This window comes from Schistocerca cancellata, chromosome 2, assembly GCF_023864275.1.
Source record: "Schistocerca cancellata isolate TAMUIC-IGC-003103 chromosome 2, iqSchCanc2.1, whole genome shotgun sequence".
NCBI classification, from domain to species: domain Eukaryota; kingdom Metazoa; phylum Arthropoda; class Insecta; order Orthoptera; family Acrididae; genus Schistocerca; species Schistocerca cancellata.
This window is the reverse complement of record NC_064627.1, coordinates 497994460-498022138: the sequence shown is the minus strand read 5'-3', so window position 1 is coordinate 498022138 and position 27679 is coordinate 497994460. Positions and strand designations below refer to the sequence as shown.

The following is a 27679-nucleotide window of genomic DNA, read 5'->3' as shown; positions in this document are numbered from 1 at the left end:
AAAGTGGCGAAATTGGACTGAGCAAAGATTGGGTAATTATACGGGCGCTGATAACCACGCAGTTGAGCGCCCCACAAACCAAATATCATCATCATCACAACAGCAGTAGTCCCACTTCGACAGCTGCCACCCATTCCGTACCAAGAAGTCTCTTCAATACAGCCTAGCCATCTACATCTACATCTACATCCATACTCCGCAAGCCACCTGACGGTGTGTGGCGGAGGGTACCTTCAGTACCTCTATCGGTTCTCCCTTCTATTCCAGTCTCGTATTGTTCGTGGAAAGAAGGATTGTCGGTATGCCACATTTGTAGTGACAACCAGTGCATCTCGAAATATACCAAGGCCACATGCCATAATTACCCTCCCAATCTTGTACAGAAACAGCTCTTCTGTGCCTTATCTCCCCAGTCACCCCCCACCTCCTGAAGTCCCACCTCTGGCCAGAGAGGAGCATTCCCCTTGTGACTCAGTACCACCCTGGAATGGATAAACTGAATCACATTCTCCGCCAGGGTTTCGACTACCTCTTATTGTGCCCTAAAATGAGGAATGTCCTACCCACTGTCCTTCCTGCCCCTCCCACAGTGGTATTCTGCCACCCACTGAACTTATACAGTATCCTTGTCCATCCCTAGGCAACTCCTGCCCCCAACTCTTGCCTCATGGAGCATATCCTGTAATAGACCAGATGAAAGACTTGTCCCATATATCCTGTCACCACCACCTACTCCAGGCCGGTCACAGGTATCACCAATCCCATCAAAGGCAAGGCTACCTGTGAAACCAGTCATGTGATTACAAGTTAAGCTGCAGCCCCTGTGCTGCATTCTGTGTGGGCATGAAGTCCAAAAAGCCGTCTGTCCACACGAATGGCCACTGATGAAGGTGGGAACTCTCCCTGCAATATATCCTGTGTTCACATAACCCTCCTGGCCTTAACCTTCATTAGCCTTTGTCCTTCACCCACCTAACCCCTTCCCTGTTACCACTATTCCACCAACGCACCCAGTCTGTTTACTTTTCTCCTTCTCTGCTGCCCCTCTCCACCCCCATCCCCTGCCCTCCGTCTGACTCCCTGATTGCACGTAACTGCCCTGCCATCTCTCCATCTTGTCCGTGTGAGCTCCCAAAAGCAGTGGTTTACAGTCCTACCACCCCTACCCTGTTATCCCTCCCCACCCCAGCCTCCTCCCTACTCCCACCGCCCAAACTGCTTCTCTTATCATGAGCAGTTGCTCACCGTATGGCCTCGAGCCAGAGACAGTAGTCGTATGTGCGTGAGAGCGCGCGCGCGCACCTTTTTCGCCGAAAGCTTACTTGTTTGACAGGCTTTTTGTTGTGCCTATCTGTGACTCAATCATTTCCACTGTAACACGAGTAATAATCTATTCTTTTCATAATAACATTATGAAAAGGATAGTTTCTACTCACCATATAGCAGAGATACTCAGTCACAGAAAGGTACAACAAAAAGACTGTCAGAAAGTTAGCTATTGCCCAACAAGGCCTTTGGTGTATACGACCCGGGACAACCGGGAGATCTGGGAAAAACCCGGGAATTTTTTCATCCAGGAGAAAATCGAGAAAAACCCGGGAATTTTTCATTGTTTTAGTTTTCAGTTAAATTTTTGTAACTTTGACTGGTAAGAACAAATACTCTAACAAAGAATATTACTGTATCTCGCTACTGCAGAATAATACTGCAGCAATAAAAAACAAATGGGGGGGGGGGGGGGGGGGGAATGAAAAATAAAACTTAAATTGCAAAGGATATGCAGCATACACAAGAACAAAACACAGTGCTCATATAAGCGTCTGCCAACAGCAAAATGTGTCTAAGTCTTTAGGAAGACTATGCAATGTTTCATAACAACAAATTGCCTCCAATGAGCGTGACGTCACAATTGTTTACATTAGATTCGTTTGAGCAGTTGCGAGCAAGCTTATGTGCATGTGAGTCGCGTACGAGTTGTACCTTCTCCCGTTTCTGGCTACAGAAGTGTGGCAGTTAGCTGTATAAGCAATAGCAGCAAGCAGCCAGATGCTATCCAGAAAAATTTTACTGGTGCGTCTAAGCTGCCAGATTCACGTAAGCGCAACAGGCCTGGAACTACGGGGTGGGGACAAACCGGGGCATCTGCCCCAGGCGGCAGTTTCCGGGGGGGGGGGGGGGGGCATATTCATATTATTGAGGAAAAAGACCTTGTTTCACAAAGCGCCTAACAACCAGCGCACGTTGGTATATCGATTACTCACGTGATTTTGAACACATCCCTGTTGGTTTTTGAAAAAATTCTGAGTTGATTTCTCAAAGAATCGTAAGTTGATTTTTGAATGCGTGCATAGTGTACCTGATGTCTCTGCCATAGGAATCCCCGTCGGATCTAGAAATAAACTTTCCTGCAGAGAAAGGAGACCGGTCTATACATGTAGAGTAGAATAAAGCCGAACGGGTGAATGCCAATCACTGTTTATGTGGTTGACTGGGTTTGCAAATGATCAGCGTTGTTATAACTACTAGGGAATTCGATAGATTCAGACTACCAGAGTGGAAATAAATGACTAACAGGAATAACAGTCAACAAAGATTGCGTATTGTCTCCTCTGTGTATCCAAGAAAATGAAATTTTGACAGAAAATTTTTGGCCAGACAGCTACACTACTAAGGGCCATTAATACATTCCCTGGCTAGCAGCCGCTAAAGTTCTATTCTGGGAGTAGCGCGGAAAACGCGTTGTACGAACACGTAATAATGGCTAACCGGAGAATAAATGTGGGATAACTAAACCGGTGATGGTGGCAGGGTTAGTGAAGTTAACCAGAGAATAAGTTTTGATAATGGCAAGAATAGTTACAGGATTAGTGATGACATGATTGTTTGTTAGAACATGGAAGGAGAAGAAACAGGGACTCTCAAAAATCACGGAAGAATATGACGATTCCAAATTTATATTAAAATTTCGTACTACTATTTTTCGACCTCATGCTTCAGAAGCTAGAGAGTATGAATGAAATGTGAAACTATTTCCTAACATAAAACCTTTTGCTTTTAGTACGCTTAATAGGCATTTGATATTGGTACTTCGTGAATTATATTCCGTCGTGTTATAAAAATGACTATTTGTGCCAAAACAGTCTTGTTTATTTGGTGTGTGTAACAATTGCTGCAGTATTAGGCAGGCCTATTTCGTTTTATCTATCAGTGACAAAATACACGTAATCATATCGAGAAACCTCATCAGTTTTGGGTACTATTTGTATCAACAGCTTTTGTAGTATTAGACAACGACATTTTGTTTTTTCATGCAGCAAAACATTGACAAACATTGATGATGTAATAGTTTCTTTCCCAGAAAGGAAAGTACGCCATATAAAGCTGTGGCAAGATTAGAGAGAAAAAAAAGGTAGGACTTAAAAGGATTGAAGAAATGTGCTCTACTGTCTTGCATGTCTCTTTTCTTTACTCGTTTTATGTATCCGATATTTAATTTTATGTCACACAAAACAGCACGTTATTAGCTAATAGGCAGTAAAGCCTGCAAATTTTCTGAAGAGTTCTTGTTCTGCCGGTTACAAATAATCCCATCGATTATTAATTGCGAGATTTTTTAAAAGAGGGGCATGATGTCAAACCAGCCGACTGGGAGCAAGAGAGGTACCAGAGAACATTTTAATTTTCACTGGCATGAATATAGTTTGATGGCACCTATTAAAATATTACATGTTTGAATTCCACAGAACGAAATACAGAGATGTGCGATGGAAGAATGCTGTGTGAAGAGGTGTGGCACTGCACTTTGGCACACTTAAGACCAAATAAAATGTCTTTACATGTGACCCGTGTTTACCTTAAGTGATTTTGCTGTTTCCTCTTCGTTTATTGCTCTCACATAAAATGAAAACAAATCGGATTTCTGTGGCTGGGAGCTATCAAATGAATTAAAATACATTCACATAATTACGGAAGGCTAAAATATGTCATTAGTTTCAGATTTTATTTTGTTTCCACCTGTCTGACAGTCAAGCATTACTCGCCTTGCAGAACAATGAAGTTATTTTTGTCGGTTTGTTAAAGAAATCTTTTCTGCTGAGGCAGTCAATTTATTTGAACAAAGTGTTTAATTCCACACTATTGGCTAGTTTCAACTGTTCACTGCATTTCAAGTTCACGATTTCATCTCCTAGCACGTATGGCATTATGCCTTAATAAAGAACCAAACATGAGATAATACAGTACTGGTACTCCAAGAAATTTTCATCTCAATCTGAACTCAAGAATGTGCACTTTAAGCAGAATGAAGCATTTTATTTTGGTTCACAAAATTCCCATGCTCTCGGAGTATCCTCTAATGTTTTGTTTCTTTTATGACATAATGTAAGATCTTTTAATGTTGTACACGTACGAATGTACTGGCTTCCTGCGTCACCCTAGTGGCAAAAGTGTGGCGACGCCTGTTATCTGGCGCTCTCTGGCAACTGCTGAAACGAATCTATTTCCAACAGGTCGCGGAAAATATTCCGAATGGTTGTTTGGAAAGCATTACTTTCAAAGTAAATTTCTTTTTATGCAAGATGAACTCTGTGCGCGAATGTCCGATGAATTTTTTAAATCACAGAGTCTTTGACTCTCATTCAAAAATCAAATCTTTGACGACGACCATTTAGAATATTTTTGAGCCCAGAAGATAAGACATTTATGTCGTCGTTAAAAATTTTACTGGCACATTTGTGTGATGTATCTTAAAGTGTAACACGCAAAAAAAAGATCAACATTATTTGTGAAACCTTAGCTTCTCTTGCAGCTTATTAATCTTAGAGAACAATATTATACGTAAAAACTTTTCTTTTCTTGTAGCAACACTGTGTATATTAATTTAAACTGTTACCTTTTCCTATTGTATGTTCGCGCTACTTAACAGTGATGTTGCTGTTGGCCGACTACATCACGTGTCCTATGCTGTAATCGGCTGGTGAGATCGCTTGACATGAGCTACGACTGGCTTACAAAAGCGCATCGCAATCTCGATTTCAATTCTTCGAAAAGTAACATGTGGTGTTTGTGAAATTCGAATTTATACTTTCGTAATACAAAAATATGCAGTGTACATGTTGCTGCACATCGGACATCTTTCCAAAACATGCTTTTTCCCATGAGTTTTGTTTTCAAAAGTGCCGGGAAATTCTACACCAGTGTATAAAACCACAACCATTGAAAGGATTGATAAGTTTTACAGTTTTGAGGAAAAGTATGCTGTTACTTAACAAGGAAAAAGTGTATTTTCATCCGGGAGAAAGTGTATTTTTAATGAGGAAATCCGGGAATAATCCGGGAATATTTTTTCCTTGTCCACATATACACCCTGACTTGAAATATTGACCAGAAAATCCTTCAGTATCGTACATTGATTTGTTATGCCATTTACTGTAGTGTTTTTACTGAAATACTATAGCTCTTGTGCAGTGTATCCAAACTTTTTTTTAGCAATTACGACATGATACATAATGTAGTAATTTTTTCCACTCATCACAAATAAAAGCTTTGTTCAAAAGTTATGTAATTCTCTGTTTTTCCATCAGTGTCTACTTATTGTCTACTTATTGTATGAGCGTAGTTTTTTCCTGGTATCACTTTATCAAGACAGATGTTTCGTAAATGTTCTGCTAGAAGTCAGAAGTAACTTACACAGTTACACTGAACCATCAATTAGCATCTGATGACACTACTTTTTTGGTTGAAAATCAAGAAAAACTAGTTGCATTCTTTAAGACACTAGGAGATAGACATGTCAGTGCTGAATTGGAATAAAATAAAATTTGATGATTAGTGGGCTAGCCTCAAATGCGTAGGGGGGAGGGAAGGGGGGGGGGGTGGTTGTTGGGTGCAGATAATAAATGGGCCCAAGATACAGTGTGGATGGGTTATGGATCGTGCAAGGGTAGAAGAAGGTATAAGTGAAACACAATTCGGTTTTAGAAGTTCCCTCGGTACAAGAGAAGCATTGTTTGCTTTTAACATATTAGCGCAACGATGTATGGAGGTTAATCAGCCACTATATGTGTGCTTCCTGGATTATAATAAAGCATTTGACAAAGTTCGTCATGATCATCTCATAGAATTGTTAGAAAAGAAAACACTTGATAAGAAAGACATCCGCATTATATATAACCTCTACTACAATCAAACCGCAACCGTGAAGGTAGAAAATGAGTTATCGAATGATATAGAAATAGAGGGGTGTGAGACAAGGTTGCGTTCTCTCACCCTTATTGTTTAATATGTATTCAGAAGACATATTCCAGGCAGCTCTATCAGATGAAATAGCTGGCATTAAAGTGAATGGGCTAAACATTAACAATGTTAGGTTTGCTGATGACACTGCACTACTAGCTGGAAACCTCAAAGATCTACAATTACTTCTTGACAAAGTCGCAGAAAAAAGTGAAGAATTTGGCTTGACTCTTAACGTAAGCAAGACTAAGTTCATGGTGATATCTAAAACACACCAACAAGAAAATCTTACAATCAATAGGGAAAGAGTCGATCAAGTACGTAAATTTAAATATCTCAGAACAATTGTAAATGAGGAGATTGAAAGCTCAGAAGAAATTAAATCGAGAATAGGACAGGCCAGAAGTATCTTTAATAAGATGAAAAATGCATTCTGTTCGAGAGACATTTGTTTAAACACAAAAATGAGGTTGCTAAGATGCTATGTATTCTCAAAATTACTATACGGAATGGAAGCGTGGGCATTGAAAAAGAAGGACATGAACAGTTTAGAAGCTTTTGAAATGTGGGCATATAGAAGAATACTTAGAATTAGTTGGGTGTCGAGGATTACTAATCAAGATGTCCTAAGAAGAATGGGAAAGGAAAAAGAATTAATTAAAACTATTAAAGTAAGGAAGCTACAATATTTAGGCCATGTTATTAGGGGAGTAAATTACAAAATATTGCAAATAATACTAGAAGGGAAAATTTGTGGGAAGAGAATGAGGGGTAGAAGACGGACATCCTGGATTGACAATTTAAAAAATTGGTACAACTGCTCAACGTCAGAACTCCTTAGATCAGCCAAATCAAGATCAGAAATTGCCATGATGACAGCCAACCTTCTTAGAGGAGACGGCACATGAAGAAGAAGGGTATTCTCTGGCAGGGATACACTCAACAAATACCACATGACATTGGTGTTGGTTTTTTGACTTCCCAAGTAAGCATCATCAGATCCCTTATTTAAGTGCTGCCACAGTGTGTTGGGTTAGTGATTATGCCCAAAAGCTAAGGGAAGGCAAAGCGTAACAAAAAGGCATGGGAGCTCTGTAAGGTGAAGTGAAATAAGATAACACTCTGGTAAGACACTGGACTCTTATTTGGGAGCACAGCAGTTCATGTCTATGTCCACTAATACAGATTGAAGTTTTCTGTGATTTTCGTAAATAGTATAAGGTGACTGCTAGGACGATTCCTTAGAGAGGCCACAACTGATTTCCTTCCCCATTCTGCATTTATGCTGCATCTCTAATGACCTCATGGTAGTCAGGATGTTAAACTTTGCTGGTTAAAGGGATACGTATGAAACACTTGAAAATGTTTGAAGAGTCAGGAATACCATGGAAACTAATCAGATTGTCTAGAATGTGCATTGTAGTGTGAAGGGACTGTTGAGGACAGGGAAACTGAATATTTTGCTGTGAAGACAGGACTGGAGTATGTTGAATCTGGTATTGGAGGAGACAGTAGCAGAACTGTGAGTGTAGACGGTGAGGTGAAATTGTTAGATTTTGTGAAAAATATTTTTCTTATAGCAGAGTAGGAAGATGAACAAACAAGGACAGCTAGAGTGTTAATAGAGAGATACAAAATAGTAGGTTTGAAGATCAAAGAAAAGAAAATGGAGTTTATAGTAGTAGCAAAGGAGAAGATAAAGAAATAGCAGAGGTAACAATGGAGACACATAGCATGCTGTTCAAGAAGACTAGATCTTCAAATACCTGGGAAGAATTAATAATTAGAATAACAACATTGGGAAGGAAATGTGGAACCATATAAATTCTAGAGAAAGAAGCGTGTTTGCAGTGAATGAACTATTTACCGGTAAACTGCTAACAAGAGTTTTGTAACTCTGAATTTACAAGACAGTTAATGTATAGGGCTGAAGCATGGACATTGTAGAAAAAGATGGAGAAGAAATTTATTAACATTTTGGACAGTGTTTCAGCAAGGAGGTTTCAGAAGACGAAAAAACATTGAAATCCGTGCACTGTATGATGAGGTGCATGTGACAACGGTATTAAGAAACAGGAGAAATGAATTACCAGAACATTTACTGAAAAGGGAAGAAATGATGGTTAAAAAGAGTGCGAAAAGGAAACCCAGAAGGAAGGAGACTCTTAGCTAGACAAAAGTTGAGGTGACAAGGATTAGTCAGATACGATCTGGACACCATGAGAGGTCACGGAATATGACCAGAAGTAGAAAAAAAGGAAGAGGTTAAAGTTTGAGTTAGTGACCCGAATTCGGTTCCTGTGCTCATCTGGGTAAGGGACAGTTCTCAGGAATCAGATTGTACCAGTGAATGGAAGATGGATGCTTGTTAGATTGGAGCAGATAGTAAGTGCAAACAAATGAGTGAGTGAGTGGGGAGAACAAAGAAGAATTTTTTGTATTTAGAGTGGGGTTTTGAGCTTCCTGTTCATCCTATACACATTATTTTGGCTGCACATGCCAGGAGGTTGTTTAGACATTATTATGCATAGTACCTGGCTCTCACACAACTAAGTTAATCATGGACAGTCAGGATTGATATGCAGGACACATCTTGTAACAAACTTGTATGGATAAAATTGAAATAGGTTATGCATGCACAAAACTTGGTTGTATGAGAACTATCTCTGCTGCTGATAATTTTTCTCAACTAACTATAAGGAGATTATTTTTGCGTGTATTCCGTTATTTTCAGCTGTTTCCTGAAGCTGAGGACTTTTCATGGTTGATTGAGGATTTAATTCGATTCATACGAAGGTCTGTTTTTAAAGTTTTTCTAAATTACACAAAGAAGAAGCTTTTTGCCCCGTCATTTTATTGTTTCTTTAAATATTCACTTTTAAAATTTATACACTTAAACACACATAAGGCTAGTAAGACAGTAATTTGATGTTTTCTTCCATGAAATAATAAATTGTTTCACACTGTGTGTGAAATGCGGCGTAGTGATGACAAAAAGTGGTGCCATGTTTTTGGTTGTTTGTCCTGATTTTTTTTATGTTCTATGGTAAAGAAATAGTTGTACATAATTAGGCATTAACTGTTCTGTCCTCTGAAGCAACAAGACCAGTGTAAACAAAAAACAAATAATCTTTTTTATATGCTTCACGGTTTATCAGTCTGCAGCTTGTACAAATATAGGGTGTATCAGAAATGATGGTCAATATTCAGGGATATGACAGGGATGATGATTTGAAACAAAAAAGTCAAGTAAACATGGCCTCTAAAACGCACATCTTAAGAGCTTTGAGGAATTCTTGATCTTTGATACTGTAAAACAAATCTCTTCTACTGCAAGCTCTGTGTTTTCCATATTTTGGAAAGTGGTAGTATGAACCAAAACAAGAAATAAATGCCCAGTAAACGTGTGCTAAAATGCATACCTTAAAAGTTATGAGCACTTGTTCTGGACATTTTTTTCCTTGATTTGGTCCATACTACCACTTCTTAAAATATGGAAAACAAAGAGCTCGCAGTAGAAGACATTTGTTTCACAGTATTGAAAATCAAAAATTGCTCATAGTTCTTAAGGTATGTGTTTTGATGCCCTTGTTTACTTGACTTTTTGTTTTGAATGATCATTCCTGTCATATCCCTTAATGTTGACCATCACTTCTGAAACATCTGTATATCTGAGCTCCATCTCGTGCTATGATGATGTACACAAATTTCACATTTCCTTGGTCAAATTTTTTGAGTATTTCCTTACATCAGTTGGCACAAGCCTGTTTGAGCTTTTGGAAATTGTGGGGATTCTGGGTACAGATCGTTTCACAGCTAAATGCCATGGAAAACTGAATGTACTGCAATCTTTGGTATGTGTAAGTATGGCCCTGTCTCACAGTAAGTCACATATTAATCTTCTTCAATCATCAAAATGAATTTTCAGTATGCAGCAGAGTAAGTGCTAATCTGAAACATCCTGGCAGATTAAACAGATTACAATTGTGTGCCAGACTGGACATTGAACTTAGAACTCTTGCCTTTCATGGGCAGATGCTGTATCAGCTGACCCACTCTCACAGCCTTACATTTGCTGGTACCCCATTTAGTACCTTCCAAACTTCACGGGAATTCTCCTGCTTGTTTCACAAGAGTAGCATTCCTGGAAGAATGATATTGTGGAGACGTGGCTTACACCCAAACCTCGAGATGTCAGACATTCAGATTGGTACCAGACGTTTTGTGTTGATAGAGTATCAACCAAAACACCGATTTAATTTGTGCTGTGTGCTATCAACCTGTAGAAGATGCGTTAGCAATAATTAGAAGTAACACCAAACCTAGCTTAAGCTTTGTTAGTTGAATGTAGCAAACCTATAAGAGTACATTTGTATAGATAGCCGTGATGTTATCTATACAAATATATGCTATAGCTTTGCTACATTCAACTAATGAAGCGAAAATGGATTGCCAAAAGAACATCGTTACAAACTTCGAAACATACTTTTACATGCCAGAGAAATGTTCTCCCATATAACAATTTCATGCATAAACCATTAAAAAAGGTCTCCTCTTTAGTAGGTTTCGAACTCGGGATCTTCAGTCCATCAATTTGACGAGCTACTGACTCACCTGCCACTGTTCTTCATACTTACATCTCACAGATATGCTTTTCCTATAATCTGTAGTTCTAGTGTTACTTTTAATTACTGTTTACGCATCTTCTACTGGATTCAGCACACAGCATGAACTAAATTGGTGATTTGGTTGATACTCTATCAACATACATTGTTTGGTACCAATCTGAGTGTCTGACACCAGGAGGTTTGGGTGTTAGCCTCAGCTTGGAGATTGTTTCCAGAATGAACGTTCACTCTGCAGCATATTGTGCACCGGTTCGAAACGTCCTGGCAGAATAAAATTATGTGGTGGGCAAGAACTCGAATGAGGACCTTTGCCTTTGCAATGTCTCTGCAACATCGTTTGTGTTGGAAGGGCTAGTCCACAAGGTGTGTTGGAAGTGCTAGTCCACAAGGTATGCAGAAGAACTTCTGTGAAGGTCAGATGGTAGGAGATAAGATACTAGATACTAATGGAAGTCAGGCTATGAGGGCAGGCCGTGACTTGTGTTTGGGATAGCTCAGTTAGTAGAACACTTGCCTGCGAAAGACAAAGATTCTAGAGTAAAGTCCCAATCTCACGTACAATTCTAATCAGCCAGGAAGTTTATCTTCAGTCATGTTGAGCACAGCATCAATATTTTTTTGAAATGCTTGATTTTGGTCAACCTACATAAAGTTTATCGCTTACAGAAGAATGCCTACCAAGACATTTGACACTGGTGCTGAACACTTTTCTGAAGGTTATTGATAACTAAAAGTACAACAAAGCAATTTGAGGCATTGTTCTTGAGTTAGGCATTCACAGAAATCATAATAAACCAATGCAATGAAAACCATTAGATGGAATTTCCATTTTTGCCCCAATGATGGTTCTTTAAGCGCACTTTGGTGACAAACTACTTGGCCAGTTTATGAGCTGTTACTGTTTTAACAACAATAAATGACAAATTCTAAAACACTAATAATATCACAACTCAACAAGACTATCTAGCATTTGTTTGTAAAAAATTGGATGGCAATTGTGTTATATGCTGTACATTAGCAAATGTTGAGTCTCTTGTGAATTGTTTGATGGTCCATTGTAAATTCTGTGCACAGCACATACTGTTTCAAACTACAAAAACTGGTTGTTGAAGTAAGGATCAGTTTTAGATACAGAATTTATGAATATGCTTTTCATTGTTTAGATTGCGAGAGGAAAACTTGATGAACCTTGTGCATTTTAGCAATTGTTGTTTTAGCCTGCAAAGTATAGTTATTTTACGCAGTTTTTAACAAACTCTTTATTGTTAGCCAGTAGTTTTAACGTGCAACTTTTGGCACACGGGGAGGTGAGCCTGACTGGAAAGAATCCACTTCACAGATTAATGATGGGTGCTGGTGAGCCGGCCATCCTGAGTGTGGCTTTAGGTGGTTTCCCACATCCTACTACCAGGTGAATACCAGGCTGGTACCCATGACCCATCTCAGATACAACTTACTCTAACAAACATTTCTAACATTCTTACACTTGCACATAGTATAAACTCTAGACACAGTCAGTTGTGGGGTGAACTAAGAGACTTGGATGTTGAGTCTCTTCACACCCTTAATCAGCTACTAACAGCAGTAGCTGGTGGAAAATACAATATTTTTACCTGCAACTTTTTGTGAGACTTGAGTGCAAAATGTCATTGCTTATATATTTAATTTCCTTGCAGTTAATTTGCTGCAATGGATAGGCTCACAGCCCATTGGAGGTAGCTGCGAAGAATTAGAGCTGCATTTGGACCAAAATATCTAATGGTATCAGGAGTTTAATATTGTTGAAAGTGAAGTATGACAATGTTATAAAAAGGATTAAATGCTACTCACCTTTTAACATTGTAGCGTAGATATTGAGTCGCAGATATGCAGAACAAAAAGACTGTCAAACAAGTAAGCTTTCAACCAAAAAGACCTAAATCTGAATTGGACAACATACACACACACATGCAAATGCAACTCACACACATACAACCACAGTCTCTGACTGCTGAGACCGGACTGACAGGTTGACAACATACACATTCACACACATGAAAATGCAACTTGTGCACACATGACCACAGCCTCTGGCTGCCAAGGCCAGACTGGCAGGTCTGTTTTACTCGCAGAAATTAAAGCTGTCCTCTTAGGTTCCTGCCTATCCACACACTCAGCTGCAACAATTTAAGCTGTTCTCTTAGGTTTGTGCCTAACCACACCCTTGGAAATCGCTATATATTTGACGGGTCATATGAGTTGCAACAGTTTACGCTGTTCTCTTAGGTTCCTGCCTAACCAGACACTTTGAAATTGCCACATATGCCAGAGTAAACAACCAAATATTTATTTCATCCTTCATTCTCTAATCAGACAGAAATGTTAAATAACATTGAATATTGCACAACGTGCTTGTGTGACATTCATAAGAAAGCCTGGCAGTCTGTTAACAATATGACAATGAAAAGTTAGAATATAGTGTCTCTTGAAGGAATTGACATTTTATTAACTGATATTTAATGATGAGGGTGACATGTTCATGGCACTTTTTCAGTGTGCTGTTGCCTTGAAACAACATACTGCAAGTTATAATTCAAGACAGCTAATTATGGCAAAATGAATATGGCACCTGCCACATCGATTGTTGATATTGCATGGGATATCGGAATGACCTTACATTTGCAGAAAGTCCTGCGAGACAAGTGTTACCCTTGCTGATGTCATTATTCAACCTCACGACCAAGCAAGGTGATGATGTCCAGCCATCCAGAGATAGGTTTTCCACCATTTCCTAAAATCACTCTAGGCAAATGTTGGAACAGTTCCTTTGAAAGGGCACGGCCAAATTCCTTCCCCATCCTTGACATAATTTGAGCTTGTGCGCAATCTTTTTATGACCTCGATGTTGACGGGATATTAAACCCATCTTCTTTCCTTCCTTCAGTGTGAAGCTCAGAAGTTGTCAAAAACATTTTTAAGGAAGTTAGTCTCCTTTGTATTAAAAAAAGAAGTTATAACAGTGAAGCATTGATATTGCTTGAAGTACAAAAATTTGCTTTTATTTATTTGTAATTGCTATATTATTGAAGTATATTAATATTTCCACAGATCTAGTAGGACTACAGGGTGAGCACTAAGAACTTTATATTTTCAAGATTTCGTACAAACTGTTCTAAGACCTTGTGCAACATGTTACTTGTGATGGACTCTACCGCAATTGCAATTTCCTGCCATAACTGTGGCAAGGATTGGATTGCGGCCATCTGCATCACATGTTGAGCCATATCCCAGGCAGATGTGTGTTTAGGTGTTATGTGTGGAAATGAGGATGTGCACCATCTTGTTGGAAGATGAAGTTATTGAAATCTTCTTGCAATTGAGGCAAATGCCACAAGGAAGCATGTGAAGTAGAAAATACCTGTGGCAGTTTTCTCCATGAAAAAGGAGCTGCAAATCTTCTCCCTCAGCATTGTGTAGAATTGATCTTTGGCAAATCTCCTCTTGTACCGAGGAGAAATGAGAGTTTTCTTTTCCCCAAAAATTAACATTGGGCTGATTAACTTTACCAGTAGTGTGTGAAACGTTGCTTCATCACTAAAAATTTTATCTTTTTTGTGTCATCATTGTCTATTCTTGCCTACATCTTGGTGCAGAAGTCAGATTGTGCAGCATAATCTCCTGCAGTGTGTGGACCATCTGCAGTCTGTATGGTTGGCTTTTGAAAATGGTTGTTTGTGGGATCTGAAGTTCACGACTTAGTGGGCATTTTGATTTCTGTGGTGTTTGCTGGATTACTGCTCAACCATGATCAGTATTTTGCTGCAACACATGAGGCCAACCATGACTTTTGCCTGTTTAAATGCAGCCTTTTGTCTTCAAACTGTTTGTACCAGGCAAAAAGGAGACTTTGCTGGTGGCTCCTGGTGGAAGTGTGAGAGAAATGCTCACTGAACAGCAGTTATACTGACTCACTTTTGCTATCTAAAGGACACACTAGCTCTTCTGTTGTGGTGTAGTTGCCACTTTGTTCACTAGCACACACTGGTGGTAACAGCTTGCAACAAAAGAATTGTGCCCATACATAAAAGAAACTTCCAGACATAGTCTATAGTCTATTAACAGGTGTAGGTGTGAGGCTAATACTTTGTACTGGTTCGTTTGCATGAATTTTGAAAGTTAAAAGTTTTTCTCAATATGAATACAGATGGTAAATAGGTATATTTGTAAATAGGAAAATTTTGTGGATCAGTTATACATTATGGTAGTCTTTCTGGTTTTTCCCTTTAGAAACTTTGTTTTGTGTATGTACCTGTAGTGGTTTTTTTTGTGTTCTTGTGGCCTGTGATGTGTGTGAGCATTTCTGAATTTACCTGTTGTAGATGAATATGCATTAACCAGTTTGATCTCACCCCCCCTCCTCTCTCTCTCTCACCCCCCCCTCCTCTCTCTCTCTCACCCCCCCTCCTCTCTCTCTCTCTCTCTCTCTCTCTCTCTCTCTCTCTCACCCCCCCTCCTCTCTCTCTCTCACCCCCTCCTCTCTCTCTCTCTCTCTCTCTCTCTCTCTCTCTCTCTCTGTGTGTGCGTGTGTGTGTGTGTGGTGTGTGTGTGTGTGTGTGTATGTGTGTGTAAAGACAATGACATTCTTTAATCAAATACTTCTAAATAATTATAGGAATCTGAGAAACGACAAGAAGAAGAGAGAATAAGAATGGAGAACATTTTGAGTGGAAACCCATTGCTGAATTACTCCGCACAGATGCAGAAGGCAGATTTGAAGGTGATTAAGACATGCTGTATCATTGTCACATGTATGGAGGTTCCTATGAAAAGTGCATTTGTTAATTTGTTCTTCTTTACAGGTCAAGAGACGTTGGGATGATGATGTTGTATTCAAGAACTGTGCCCGTTCTGAACCAGAGAAGAAGAAAGATCAATTTATCAATGATTCATTGCGTTCAGAGTTTCATAGAAAATTCATGGAGAAATATGTGAAGTGACTGTTTCTCTGTTTGCCTCTGAATGTGGGATTACAGAAATGCAGTTTTGGTTTCTGCACAGTTGTGAAAGACAAATTTTGAAAGTACCTCTTGAATCAATGTGCAAAGGTGTTGTTGCAGTGGGACAACGAGTGGTTAACTTGAGAAGACCTGCAAAACCATTAATGTTTAATTATAGTCTCAGTTTGTAAAAGTAAATGTGACTCGCATGGGAGGGAGCTACTTCTTGGTTATAAAGAAATTAGAAAGTTATATAAAATAATGAATCAAATGAGCTTAAATACAGCCATTTGTGTGTGATACATGAAACCATATAGTGTTTTACTGTTTGACAATTCTTTACTATTTTGTGATGCCAAATACTGCAATGAGCATTTATTTCTAAGTAGACAAATGGTGTAATTATTTGCAGACTGTCGTTTATAGTGCAAGTGTCTAATAAATTATTTCTGATACATTTAGACCATTATCAAGCCTTTTTATGTCACTAGTTACTGATGACAGAAATAACAACTAGTCACTGTACATATTTTACAATGAGTCAGAATATGTTCACATCATTGTCTGAAATGTATTATGAATGATTAAATCTGTGGCATGCATTTTTCATTTTCAGTATGATTACACATAAAATATTGCAGATTTAGGTTACTGGTTTCTTTCTTATGTTAGTGGTTTCATTTACAAAAGTTGCCGAAATGTGTCTTTGATAATGCAGCAGAGTGGAGGCTGTAACAAAATTTCTTAGCAGATTAAAACTTCGTGCCAGAAACAATCTCTTTGTTTCCAGAATTAAGGACAGTGCAGTAGAATTTGTAAATATTTTATAGCTTTTAGATATAACACTTTTGGGTTACCAGTGTGGCATAAATGACTGCTGTACATGTTTCAGTGTCCCAGTCATAAAATTTAGTACTATTGGTTGTTTCAAAGAATATCCTACCTATAGCCTTTCAAAGAAGAGCAGGCTGCTGCTGGCTTCTCACAATGCCATTGTAATGTGAATTGGTATTGACAGGTCCAGCAGCAGTGTTGTGTCATCTAACAAAAGATTTCCACATACATAAGGGTTTTTTAAGCAATGTAAGATACAGTTCAAGGTTATTGTACTCTTTAGCATTCCAGCTTGAGAATGACTGTCATTTTTGTATTACTAGTATTTCACTGTTATGCAGCTGAATCTAGATAAACAAGAGTTGAAGGGACTCTGATTTTTTTTCCTAACTCATAGGTGTTTTTCACTTATATACATTCAAAAGTGGTTTCTCTCAGTTATAGAGGTTTTCCTTAACCCACATGTAGCATCTGTGTGTCTCACTTATAGAAGTTTAAAAATAGGTGGGGAACAGCGTATAAAATGCATACAGAATTAAGAAACACATTAATGGCTAATGACATAATTATCTGAACAAGTATTATGTACAGTAATACACTTACTGTATTTTGTGGACTATAAGATGCACCTCAAGTTTTAAGCAGTTTTTTTTTAAATAACATTTTTATAATCAGATTGCAAATCCAGACTTAAAAAAATCATCCTTTTAATAAAACCGAACTGACTGTAAAAATCCCAGAAAAGCGTCATCTGAACTTTCTTTTTCTTTCTCTTTGTTGTCCTCTGTATATAAGAGGTCTTCAGTGCCATTGAAAGTGTTATTTATGCCTCACTTCTTGAAAGATTCAACAATAATGTATTCTCTCACTCTAGACCACGACTGTTTTATCCACTGATACATTTGTGTGATTGTAGGTAGTTTTAAAGCACCCTTCACCATGAATTCATGTTGGGTTTCATCCAGCATCCATTTGTCCCATTACTCTCTCATATATGCATTTTAATTGTTGCAATTATAAGCCCTCCCAGAATAACACAAGCTCTGTATTTCCCTGTCTCAGTTTTCTCTCTTCTTCAATAAAGCACATTGCCTTCTCTCCCACACACTCTTAATCCACAATTTCATACTAGCTTCTTCCATCCAACCCTTGTCATTTATGTGAACACCACCACCTGGCAGTATTTCAGAAGGTTTTGGCATTGGTTTGTTTTTAAAAGTGGTCATTGGATTAAGTTTAGTACTGTCAGCACAACACTCCACTGCACACCGTCAGGTGGCTTGCGGAGTATGGATGTAGATGTAGATGTAGAACATGAAAGGATAACAGTGTAGTGCATTTTTTCATTTCCACTTGTTTTCATAGTTGCAGTTTAGCACCTTTCATGTCAACAGTTCTGTTACTTGGTACGTTAAATGTTAGAAGAGTTTCATCCACATTTGCTATTTGGCTTAGTTCCGCACTATTTTTCTTTCAATATTGAATAACATAAGTGCTGAAAATATATTTTCTCTTCATACTGTTGTGGCATTTTGTGAGATATTTTGGTTGTAATTCACAGCTAAGTCTCTGACTCTTAATAAACTTGCAACACCAACCAACTCTATGCTTAAAGTCTGTTAATTTCTGCTGTAGTGGTAGCTTATGAGCGTGTATTTGAATCATTTTTGTATTAGGTAATTCCAATGCCATTTTGATTGTGTCTTTGAATCCATTTCAATACGTCATCTTATAGTTTTGGCCGTTTTGCATTCAGTTCTCTATTTGCACATTTTTTTCAGTTCTTGTGTACTAGCCTACCAATTGCGAATAATTTTTTCTGTTTGTGGAGGGTCGAGATGCTGCTCAGCTGTTCTGTTTCTGCGTTGTTCTGCATATGCTATTACTATGAATTTATAGCCCGTGTCATATGAATACCTTTTATGTTTTTCCATTTCAAAACTAGCTACTTACAAAAGCATTGTACCACTACTGATAATACAGTTCACTTTCAATTCAGGTCCATTGTCACTGTTAACTGCAATGGTGCATCATAGGCTAGACAGTTTTCTGTTTGTGATGGCAGGGTGAGAGGGAGACAGTAAGCTTGTGAATCCTCGCAACTCATGTTCGTTGCATTGGTGCATCACTGCTGTCAGTTGAATCCAGTGCTACCAGATATAGTTCTTCCACAGCATATAGTATAGGGCCATTTTTAAGATAGGCAGGAATTTTAAATCAAGCACTGGACATTTTTACACTAATTTTGAGTATAAGGTGCACCTGAATTTTAGAGGCAATTTTTTGAATGAAAAATGCATCTTATAGCCTGTAAAATACAGTCTTTAGAAAAATCCATCAAGTCTCTTTATTATTTTTTTTTGTTTTGTTTTGAAACTCTGAACCTGTTTTTCAAGCTTGTATATCTTTTTTAAAAATTCAGTGGTCAGAGTCCATACAGAATTTTAAAAAAATCTATGCGGTGTGTCTAGCATATTTAAAACTTCTTACTTCTTTGGAAGGTGCTTTTCTACCTCATCAAAACACCTGTTTGATCATTGTCATTTTTACAAAAATGTCTCAATGTTTAGTCTGACACCAAGCACATTGTCGTCCACTCCTATGAATTCTGAGGGCATTGACATTCCTTGTTGCTAAGCCCGGTTTCAACACCAATTTTCTCTGCTCCTGAGGCTTTGTTGCCCATGCTGATCCAAAACCCAGCCTTCTTGATAGTAACATCACTTACCACAGACATTGCCCCCCCCCAGCGAATTTCATAACAATGAGAAAATTTACCTCAAGGACAGTGTCCTAGTCCAGGACAGTCAGAATGTGTCAGACTTCTTTGTGATAATAATGTTTAAAAGTCTGTGTGATTTCTTGGTCCAACAGCTGTAACTAAGTGGCAGTATTGCAAGTAAAGAAGATGACTTCAATTTTCCTGAGAATGTGGTCAGAGCAATGGATTATAAAAGGTTTTCTTCCTATGTTCTTCATTTGGTTATAAACTTACTTCAACATCCCTTGTCATCCAGGCATTTGTTTTACTATCATAACCAATGGGGCGAGTTTTACCCTTATAAATGATTAAATTAGTATACCATAACTTTGACTCATCCTTTCCCTCCACCTTCAAAGCAGAAAATCGATCCGATTAGAAAATTAGACTTAGTTGGACAGAAGTAAAAAAGGCTTCCTGTTTAGTGAAGAGCACAGATCACAAAAATCACTTTCAGCTGAGCTGATTGGCTGGTCCTACTGCCAGTTACTACAACTGGCACTCATACTCCTTCAGTTGATTTTATGGGACCCAAAAGTTGGCACTGCAATAGTTCTATACACACATTGTTTGATCGTGTTGTGAACATCATTATGGGGGGCCAATGACGAGCATCCCCTGTCCATGAGGAGCTGCATGGATCTCTGATGCAATAGCGAAATGACAGCCTGTTGGGGAATTGGACGTTATGTCTCTTGACCAGTTATGGTACAACTACATGGAATTGAGCCTTGGAGATAACAGTAAGTTGCAGATAAATACATGAAATACGGAAGAATAAAAAAATATGAAACTGGTTATTTTACAGGTAAGAGTGAAAATACAATGAAATTTTAACAGAGGCTAAGTATACAGCAGTCTGCAAAATCCTGTTGATGCTAGGCTTATCGGTCATGGGTGTTTAGGTGAATTATGCAAAGTATCATTAGATTCATTACAGCATCGCAAATTGAGTGTACAGATTTTTTGATTGATAAATAAAATGCTCATTAATATTTTTAAGGAACTGTGGGTCATGGCAGGATACAGGCTGACTTTACTTTTTGGATGATAGGGTAACATTTTGTTCACATTAATATTACTGTATTGTAGTTCAAGAAAGCAATCTATGGTGTGGTGCCAGGTACAGGATATCTGGGCTGGCGATGTGCCACTGTCACGCTGTACTCCAGTGCTAGTACAGTATATTAAGCTGTGTAGCAAACTCACCTTTGAAACAGAGATAATTTTGATTTCTCAGTGTAGATAAGAGGCAGTTTTTTCATCCAGTAATGTTTGCGAGTTAACTCTGTAGCACTCTTCTCTTTTAAACATAATAGTTTTATCAGGAAATCACTTAAAAAAGTCTTTGTTTTCATTGTAAATGTCATCTGAATGATACTTGTACTAAATAATTAGCAGATCTTCAGTTTACTGCATAGCTTTTCCCAGCCACTTGTTGAAAAACCTGTATTCCTCAGTTTTATTTTGTCAAAGTCATGTGCTTTTCCTTTCACTAATGGCCAATGTATGGGAATGTTTTTATCAAGGGTTTGTTGAATTCATTCCCTGAGATGCTCCTCAGTGTTGGGAATTGCAACAGCTCTATTTTTGTAATATTTTCATGTCCCTCATAGCACTAAGATATTGTAGTTTGTCCATCTTTGACAATCTTTTAAAAGATGAGACGAGGTAAGACAAACTCACTTAAAATCACACTTCATGGCATCTTGCTCTTGAAGCACTCAACATTCTAAGTTTGTCACTTAAGTTTTTCACTTTGACATCATGAGAGTGCAACACAGCTTCCTCAGAGATTGACACTTGTCAAATAATTCGTCTTTATCTCTAAAAGCATTTTCTCTGTTCAGAGAAACTGTAACCAAATCTTTGTCTGTCTGGCATATCAAAACATGCACAACACATTGCGTTTCTCACAGTATTTACAAATAAAGAAGTATTTGTATACTTAAAAATATATCCAATTTTGAAAGAGCTTAATAACAGAAATATGTCTAATGTATGTATATTCCAAATGTTCACTAAAATAACTAGTTAATAAATTGTTTTGCCACGTTTCCCTCAAGTCAACCACATATAACACTTAAGCTTTGTCTTTTTAATATTTATTACTCTTGAATATGTATCAATTACATATGTGCCTATAATGCTTTAAATAATGGCATAAATGGCTGGTTTTGTAGACCCTACACGCTTTAAGGTGGCTGGTCTCTAATTGTTGAGATGATCTTACTTATAGAGATGTGGACAAGAAAAAATAATTTTCATTAGAAGGGTATCTACCTAGAAGTTAAAGGGAGCAAAAATGAAGGGACCTGATAACTAGTATCACTTATAAAAGAGTCCTTTCTCTTACCTAGGTTCAGTTGTGTCAGTTTATTTATTATGACTGGATACGTGCTGTAAATGTTAAGGAAGTGCAAGAATTCTTGCCAGGGCCTCATATATCAGCTGACTTGTTCCTATCTACAGCTGTCATCTGTCATGATTATTGTAACTCGTCCAGAAATAAATTCAATAACCTGCTCCAATAACACTTATCATTTTTGAAAGACAGTGGAGCTATATCTTTCTATTCTTGAATGTTTCCACAAATATTATCTTTGGTTCATCTTTGTATCACACTGGAAAGTATTGTGGAAATGCAAGTAATTCAAGGAGTAAACGTAAACACACATTTTGTAGTTGAGATGTTGAGTGATTATCAGGCACGTAAGCAAGGTTCTTCAGAGCTAATTAATAAAAACACTGTCTTGGCCGACTACATTGTCTTCATGCTGTGTATTGATTGGATTGTGTTAAATGTATTTTGTATCAAATAGCTCCAAAGAAAGAGATTGTCCAAAAACTCTGATACATTTTTTTTCAATACTTTTTTATGTGCTCATCGAAAAAAGCCGTGACTGTACAGTGATTGGCTACCTTTACTCCTTCAATCATCAGCACGTCTTTCATTTGTCAGTGGCAGGTGTGCATCCGTATTATGCTACTTGGTTTCTTCTGGGAGTTTAGAGAGATGAACCAATCTGGGTGTTGATGTTTTTTCTATAATCTGGCTTTGGAGTTTGTTCATGTGACTGAACTTTCAGAAAACTCCCTCCTGAGTTTTGTTGTACCTGTGTAGCTGTGTGTTGCTAATGCACAATTTCTCTAAAATTAATTTAGTGCAATTTCATAGTCATACGTTTTTAGGACACACAGATCTTGTTGTTTCTGGTGCATATTACTTCTCATGATTGTTCACTGTTTGGTTTCATGTGCATTTCATTTGTAGGTAAATTCGTGTTCTACTTAATTCATTGAAGTCCCCAGTTCTTTAATCACAACAGAGGATTCACGTGAGTGGAGGCCTTTGTGCATTGAGTCCATTTCAGTACTTTTTTTTTGTCATGGTGTGAAAACTATCAAAGTTTCTGATATCTCTTATCAGTTGAAGCACTTTCACACCCAAAAACTTTTATTAAAATAAACATTGCATCTATACCAGTGAAAATAATTTTTGAAAATATAAAGCAACTGGATGGATAAAAAATATACTCTCCAAGCAGTGGCAGGAGTGTGCGCACATATAAATGTTACAAAAATTTGCAAGCTTATGAAGACATTGGCTGCTGCTCCTGGTAAAAGCTTTGAAGGGAAAGGAAGAAGGATGAAAAAACAGGACTGGTACAATTTAGGAAATGGGGAGAGTTTGGAAAAGTTGCCCAGAACCCCAGGTCAGGAGAGACTTAGTGAATCATTGGGGAATGCACCAGACAAAATATGAAAACCTGAGGGCTTAAAAGTGGAAGATGGGTACTTGTAAGACAGAGAATACTGACAAAACAACTCTTGCACGATATTTTCTCAGTAATCTCTATTGCTTATTATCATATCTTCCACTTCTAAGATCTAAGGTTTTTCAAATCTCATTTGATGCACTCCCCAATAATCAGTTATTTTTTAGCTGTGTATCTTTTTATTACCAATCCTCCAGAATTTGACTTTTAGTAGCGCCAGGGCCTCATGTGTTCTGATAGTATGTTGAAAACAGTCTGAAGGTCTCTTTTTGTGAATCTCTGTGCAACTTAACTTTTTGCCATTTAAATTTGCGTAATGTTTTGTACCATCTGCTGATAATTGGCCCTTTTCAAAGGCTTTGTGTTGTGTTTCTGTACCAATGAGGTAACACTGAGAGAGCCAACAGTGCAAATATCATGAATCGTGGAGCTTGCTGTACAGGGCTCGCATGTGTCTCGACACAGATACATGTAGAGTAGGTGCGAACACATCAAAGGATATCTGTGGTCAGGTGACACCAATGAGAAGGGAAGGAGACCCTTTTTTCAGTAGCTGCAGGGGCAAAAGTTTGGATGACCGTGTAATCTGACCTTGGATAAATGTTCTCTGTTTTCAAATCATGTAAATTCAGATAAAGTTCTCAAGCTTCCAACAGCCATCACTGCCATCATCACCAGAAGTTTTAACTTCTGCTTCCAGTATAGGAAAGGTGTTCTCCTGGTTTACATAAGGCAGCAGCATCCAGAACATTCCAAATGCGGGTAGGCTTAACACATATGCAGGAAGCCGAGTAAAGCAGTGTGTTGCAGCACTTACCCACTACCAGTGTGATGATGATGTCAGCAGATGTAGGAGCTGGTGCCATATTTGAATCTGCTCACCTACCAACCTGTAAATGTCAACTCTGATACTGTTCTGTGTCCAAAGCCTGCCCCCACGCCCTACCAAATGTGTACCCCAGTTCTCCACTCAAGTTATTGTGCTGTATCATTTATAGTAGAATCCCGCTATCTTTTTGCCTCCTCAAGTACGTATTATTTTCCAATTTTCTACATTGCGTATGGCCCTTGTTGTTCAGCAAAGCATTTTGTGACTGTGAATAGTTTGCTAGGTACTAAGTATTCTACAGATGTTCCGACCTGCTTCAAAGATTCATGAAAATTACGCCATGTTTTAGATTCAGTTGCTGAATACAGATGTATGTTATTTACTGTGGATGCAGTGGTATTAGTGTAGGACAAACCACCCACAATTGCCAAGCCCTACACTGAACACAAAGTACCATATAAAACAATGAGGACTGGACACGTTTGCTACAGCAGAACTTTGTCTATAGAAGGGCCACAGAGGGCCACAGAATATCACATTAGGAGAAGAGACTTTTGGTACAGGCAAGTACACATTAAAAAAAATCACCCAAGGTTTAGTTATAGCACAATAACTTTATAAGAGGAAATGAGTACAGAGTTATCACATGGGGGTAGGCTTATGATGCTGAACGGAAGCAGAGGAAAATGCTTGACAGTTACAAGATGGTGGGGTGCTTGTTCCTCATGCCAGCTGTTATCGTTGCATTGGTGCTGTGGTGGACTACTTAACTTTCTGTGCACATGTTAATTCATCCCATCTCTAGAATGTTCTGGATGGTACTGCCTCCTGTATACGCTATGTGATCAAAAGTATCTGGACACGAGGCTGAAAATGACTTACAAGTTTGTGGCACCGTACATTGGTAATGCTGGAATTCAACATGGTGTTGGCCCACCCGTAGCCTTGACGACAGCTTCCACTCTCGCAGGTGTACATTCAATCAGGTGCTGGATGGTTTCTTGGAGAATGGCAGCCTATTCTTTACAGAGTGCTGCACTGAGGTGAGGTATCAATGTCATTCAGTGAGGCCTGGCACGAAGTTGGCGTTCCAAAACATCCCAAAGGTATTCTGTAGGATTCAGGTCAGGACTCTGTGCAAGTCAGTCCATACAGGGATGTTACTGTTGTGCAACCACTCTGCCACAGGCTCTGCGTTATGAACAGGTGCTCGATCCTGTTGAAAGATGCAGTCATCATCCCAGAATTGCTCTTCAACAGTGGGAAGCAGGAAGGTGCTTAAAACAGCAATGTAGGCCTGTGCTGTGATAGTGCCACGCAAAACAAGGGTTACAAGCCCCCCTCCGTGAGAAACACGGCCACACCACACCACCACCGCCTCTGAATTTTACTGTTGGCACAGCACATGCTGGCAGAAGATGTTCATCGGCCATTCGCCATACCCACATCCTGCCATAGGATTGCCACATTGTGTACCATGATTTGTCACTCCACACAATACTTTTCCACTGTTCAGTTGTCCAATGTTTACGCTCCTTACACCAAGCGAGCTGTCGTTTGCCATTTACTGGCTCAATGTGTGGCTTATGAGCAGCTGCTCAACCATGAAATCTATTTTCTCACCTCCTGCCTAACTGTGACAGCACTTGCAGTCGATCCTGATGCAGTTTGGAATTCCACATTGCGACCCTCTTCAACTGCCGGCAGTCTCTGTTAGTCAACAGAGGTCGGCCTGTTCGCTTTTGTGCTGTATGTGCCCCTTCACATTTCCACTTCACTGTCACATCAGAAACAGTGGATCTAGGGGTGTTTAGGAGTGTGGAAATCTTGCGTACAGATGTATGACACAAGTGACACCCAATCATCTGACCATGTTCAAAGTCCGTGAGTTCCACGGAGCGCCCCATTCTACTCTCTCACGATGTCTAATGACTACTGAGGTCGCTGATATGGAGTGCCTGGCAGTAGGTGGCAACCCAATGCACCTAATATGAAAAACATGTTTTTGGGGGTGTTTGGATACTTTTGTCACATAGTGTATAAGGTTGACATTTCCCATCAATTAAGAGTTTCGACTCCTGAAAACAATAGCAGCAACTGCTGTTTAAAGCTAGTGAATGTTATCTTAATTGATGAGACTTGAAAACCAAGAACATTTTATCCGTTTAAGACTCTATGAAAGACTGACGATACGTGATGTGGCCTTGTAACACTATATAAATGGCATTTCACTGTTGGAACTGCAGTGTGACTGAAAGCAAGGGGAAAGTACAGCTGATATATTTCCCAAAGACATGCAGCTCCTCTGTGTTACGTGATAGCATCCTATTGGGCAAAATATTTCTCAGGTAAAATAGTCCCCATTCTGTTCTCCATGTGGGAACTACTCGGGTATGTTTGTTATCAGCATAAGAAACAAATCTGGCATTCTACGTGTTGAGTGTGCAATATATATTGTTGCCTTCAGCGTACTTAATGTATGATTACTGTATGATGAGTTGTTATTCATAATTAAATTTAATGTTTCAAAAAATGAGTTGACATTTAATGAAATAGGATGGAATCAGACACAAAGAAAGCAGTACAAATTCGTACAAAGGAATTCATGCATTAGTTATGCTGCAATTTTCAATTTTACATGTGAAAGTCAAGACCACATGGAGTGAGATAAAAATTGGATAGGGCATCCATTTAATTGTAAACAGATAATGGGATGATACTGATTATCACTTTTTAAGAACTGATTGGCTGGTTTTGGAAAAACCAGCAAATTAATTCTTGAACAAAACTTACAAAAACTGCTTTTCTTCCATTTTTTGCCCTTCAAAATTGCTCACAACTTCACCAGTAGACATAATATGCTGTCTGCATCTCACTGTATGTTATCTCTCTTATTCATTACATCAAACCATGTCTTCATAACTCTTCTCTATCAGTGTGTAATTTTTGTTATCCTTCATTAACAAGAGTTCCAGTTATCTCCCTCCTGGTGCCATACCGTACAGTTATCAATTTTTAAAATTAATTTTGCTTTGCAAAATTATACATTTGTTTTTTTTTTTTTAATCTGGTGAATGTCCTGTGGTTCATCTCTCTCATCTGCAACCTTTGTCTCAGCGTGTATATGCTTGTGGACAACAGTCTCTTGTAACCAGTGGTTAAAGCACTGGGCTCACATTTGGGAGGAGCTGGATTCAAATCTCTATCCAGCCACCCAGATTTAGGTTTCCATGGTTTCCCTAAATGTATTATGACAAATGTCAAAATGTTTACTATAAAAATAGACATACTTTTCCTTCAACATCCCTATCCTGTTCCAGACAGTGCTCCATGTCAAATGATCTCTTCAATGGTGCGACTTTCAGATTGAGTGGCAAAAGAAAGTGTTGTCAATTCACCTATAACAAATTTGGTTGGTATATTATGATTTTTCTTCTTCTTCTTTTTCTTGTTCTTCTCCTTCCCCTTCTCCTTCTCATTCTTATTTTATAACAATAAAGACCTGAAATTTAAGTATGTAAATAATTCCAAATTCAAATTTATAAAATCATTGCATGCATTTTGTTATATGTACATTATCTCAAAAATACATTTATATCAAAATTGCACAAAATACGTGTCTGGAGAGGAAGACACAA

The 27679-nt window shown here is 38.5% G+C and overlaps 1 protein-coding gene across 1 annotated transcript in view; it reads left to right on the top strand.

The window, feature by feature from the left end:
- LOC126162038 (protein CWC15 homolog) overlaps positions 1-16307 on the top strand; it is a 32563-nt gene extending 16256 nt beyond the window's left edge. The window contains exons 4-5 of the mRNA XM_049918265.1: positions 15514-15618; positions 15701-16307. Coding sequence (XP_049774222.1) covers positions 15514-15618; positions 15701-15838 — 243 coding nt within the window. The 3' untranslated portion in view covers positions 15839-16307. The remainder of the gene's footprint in view (positions 1-15513; positions 15619-15700) is intronic.
- Positions 16308-27679: the final 11372 nt, after the last annotated feature.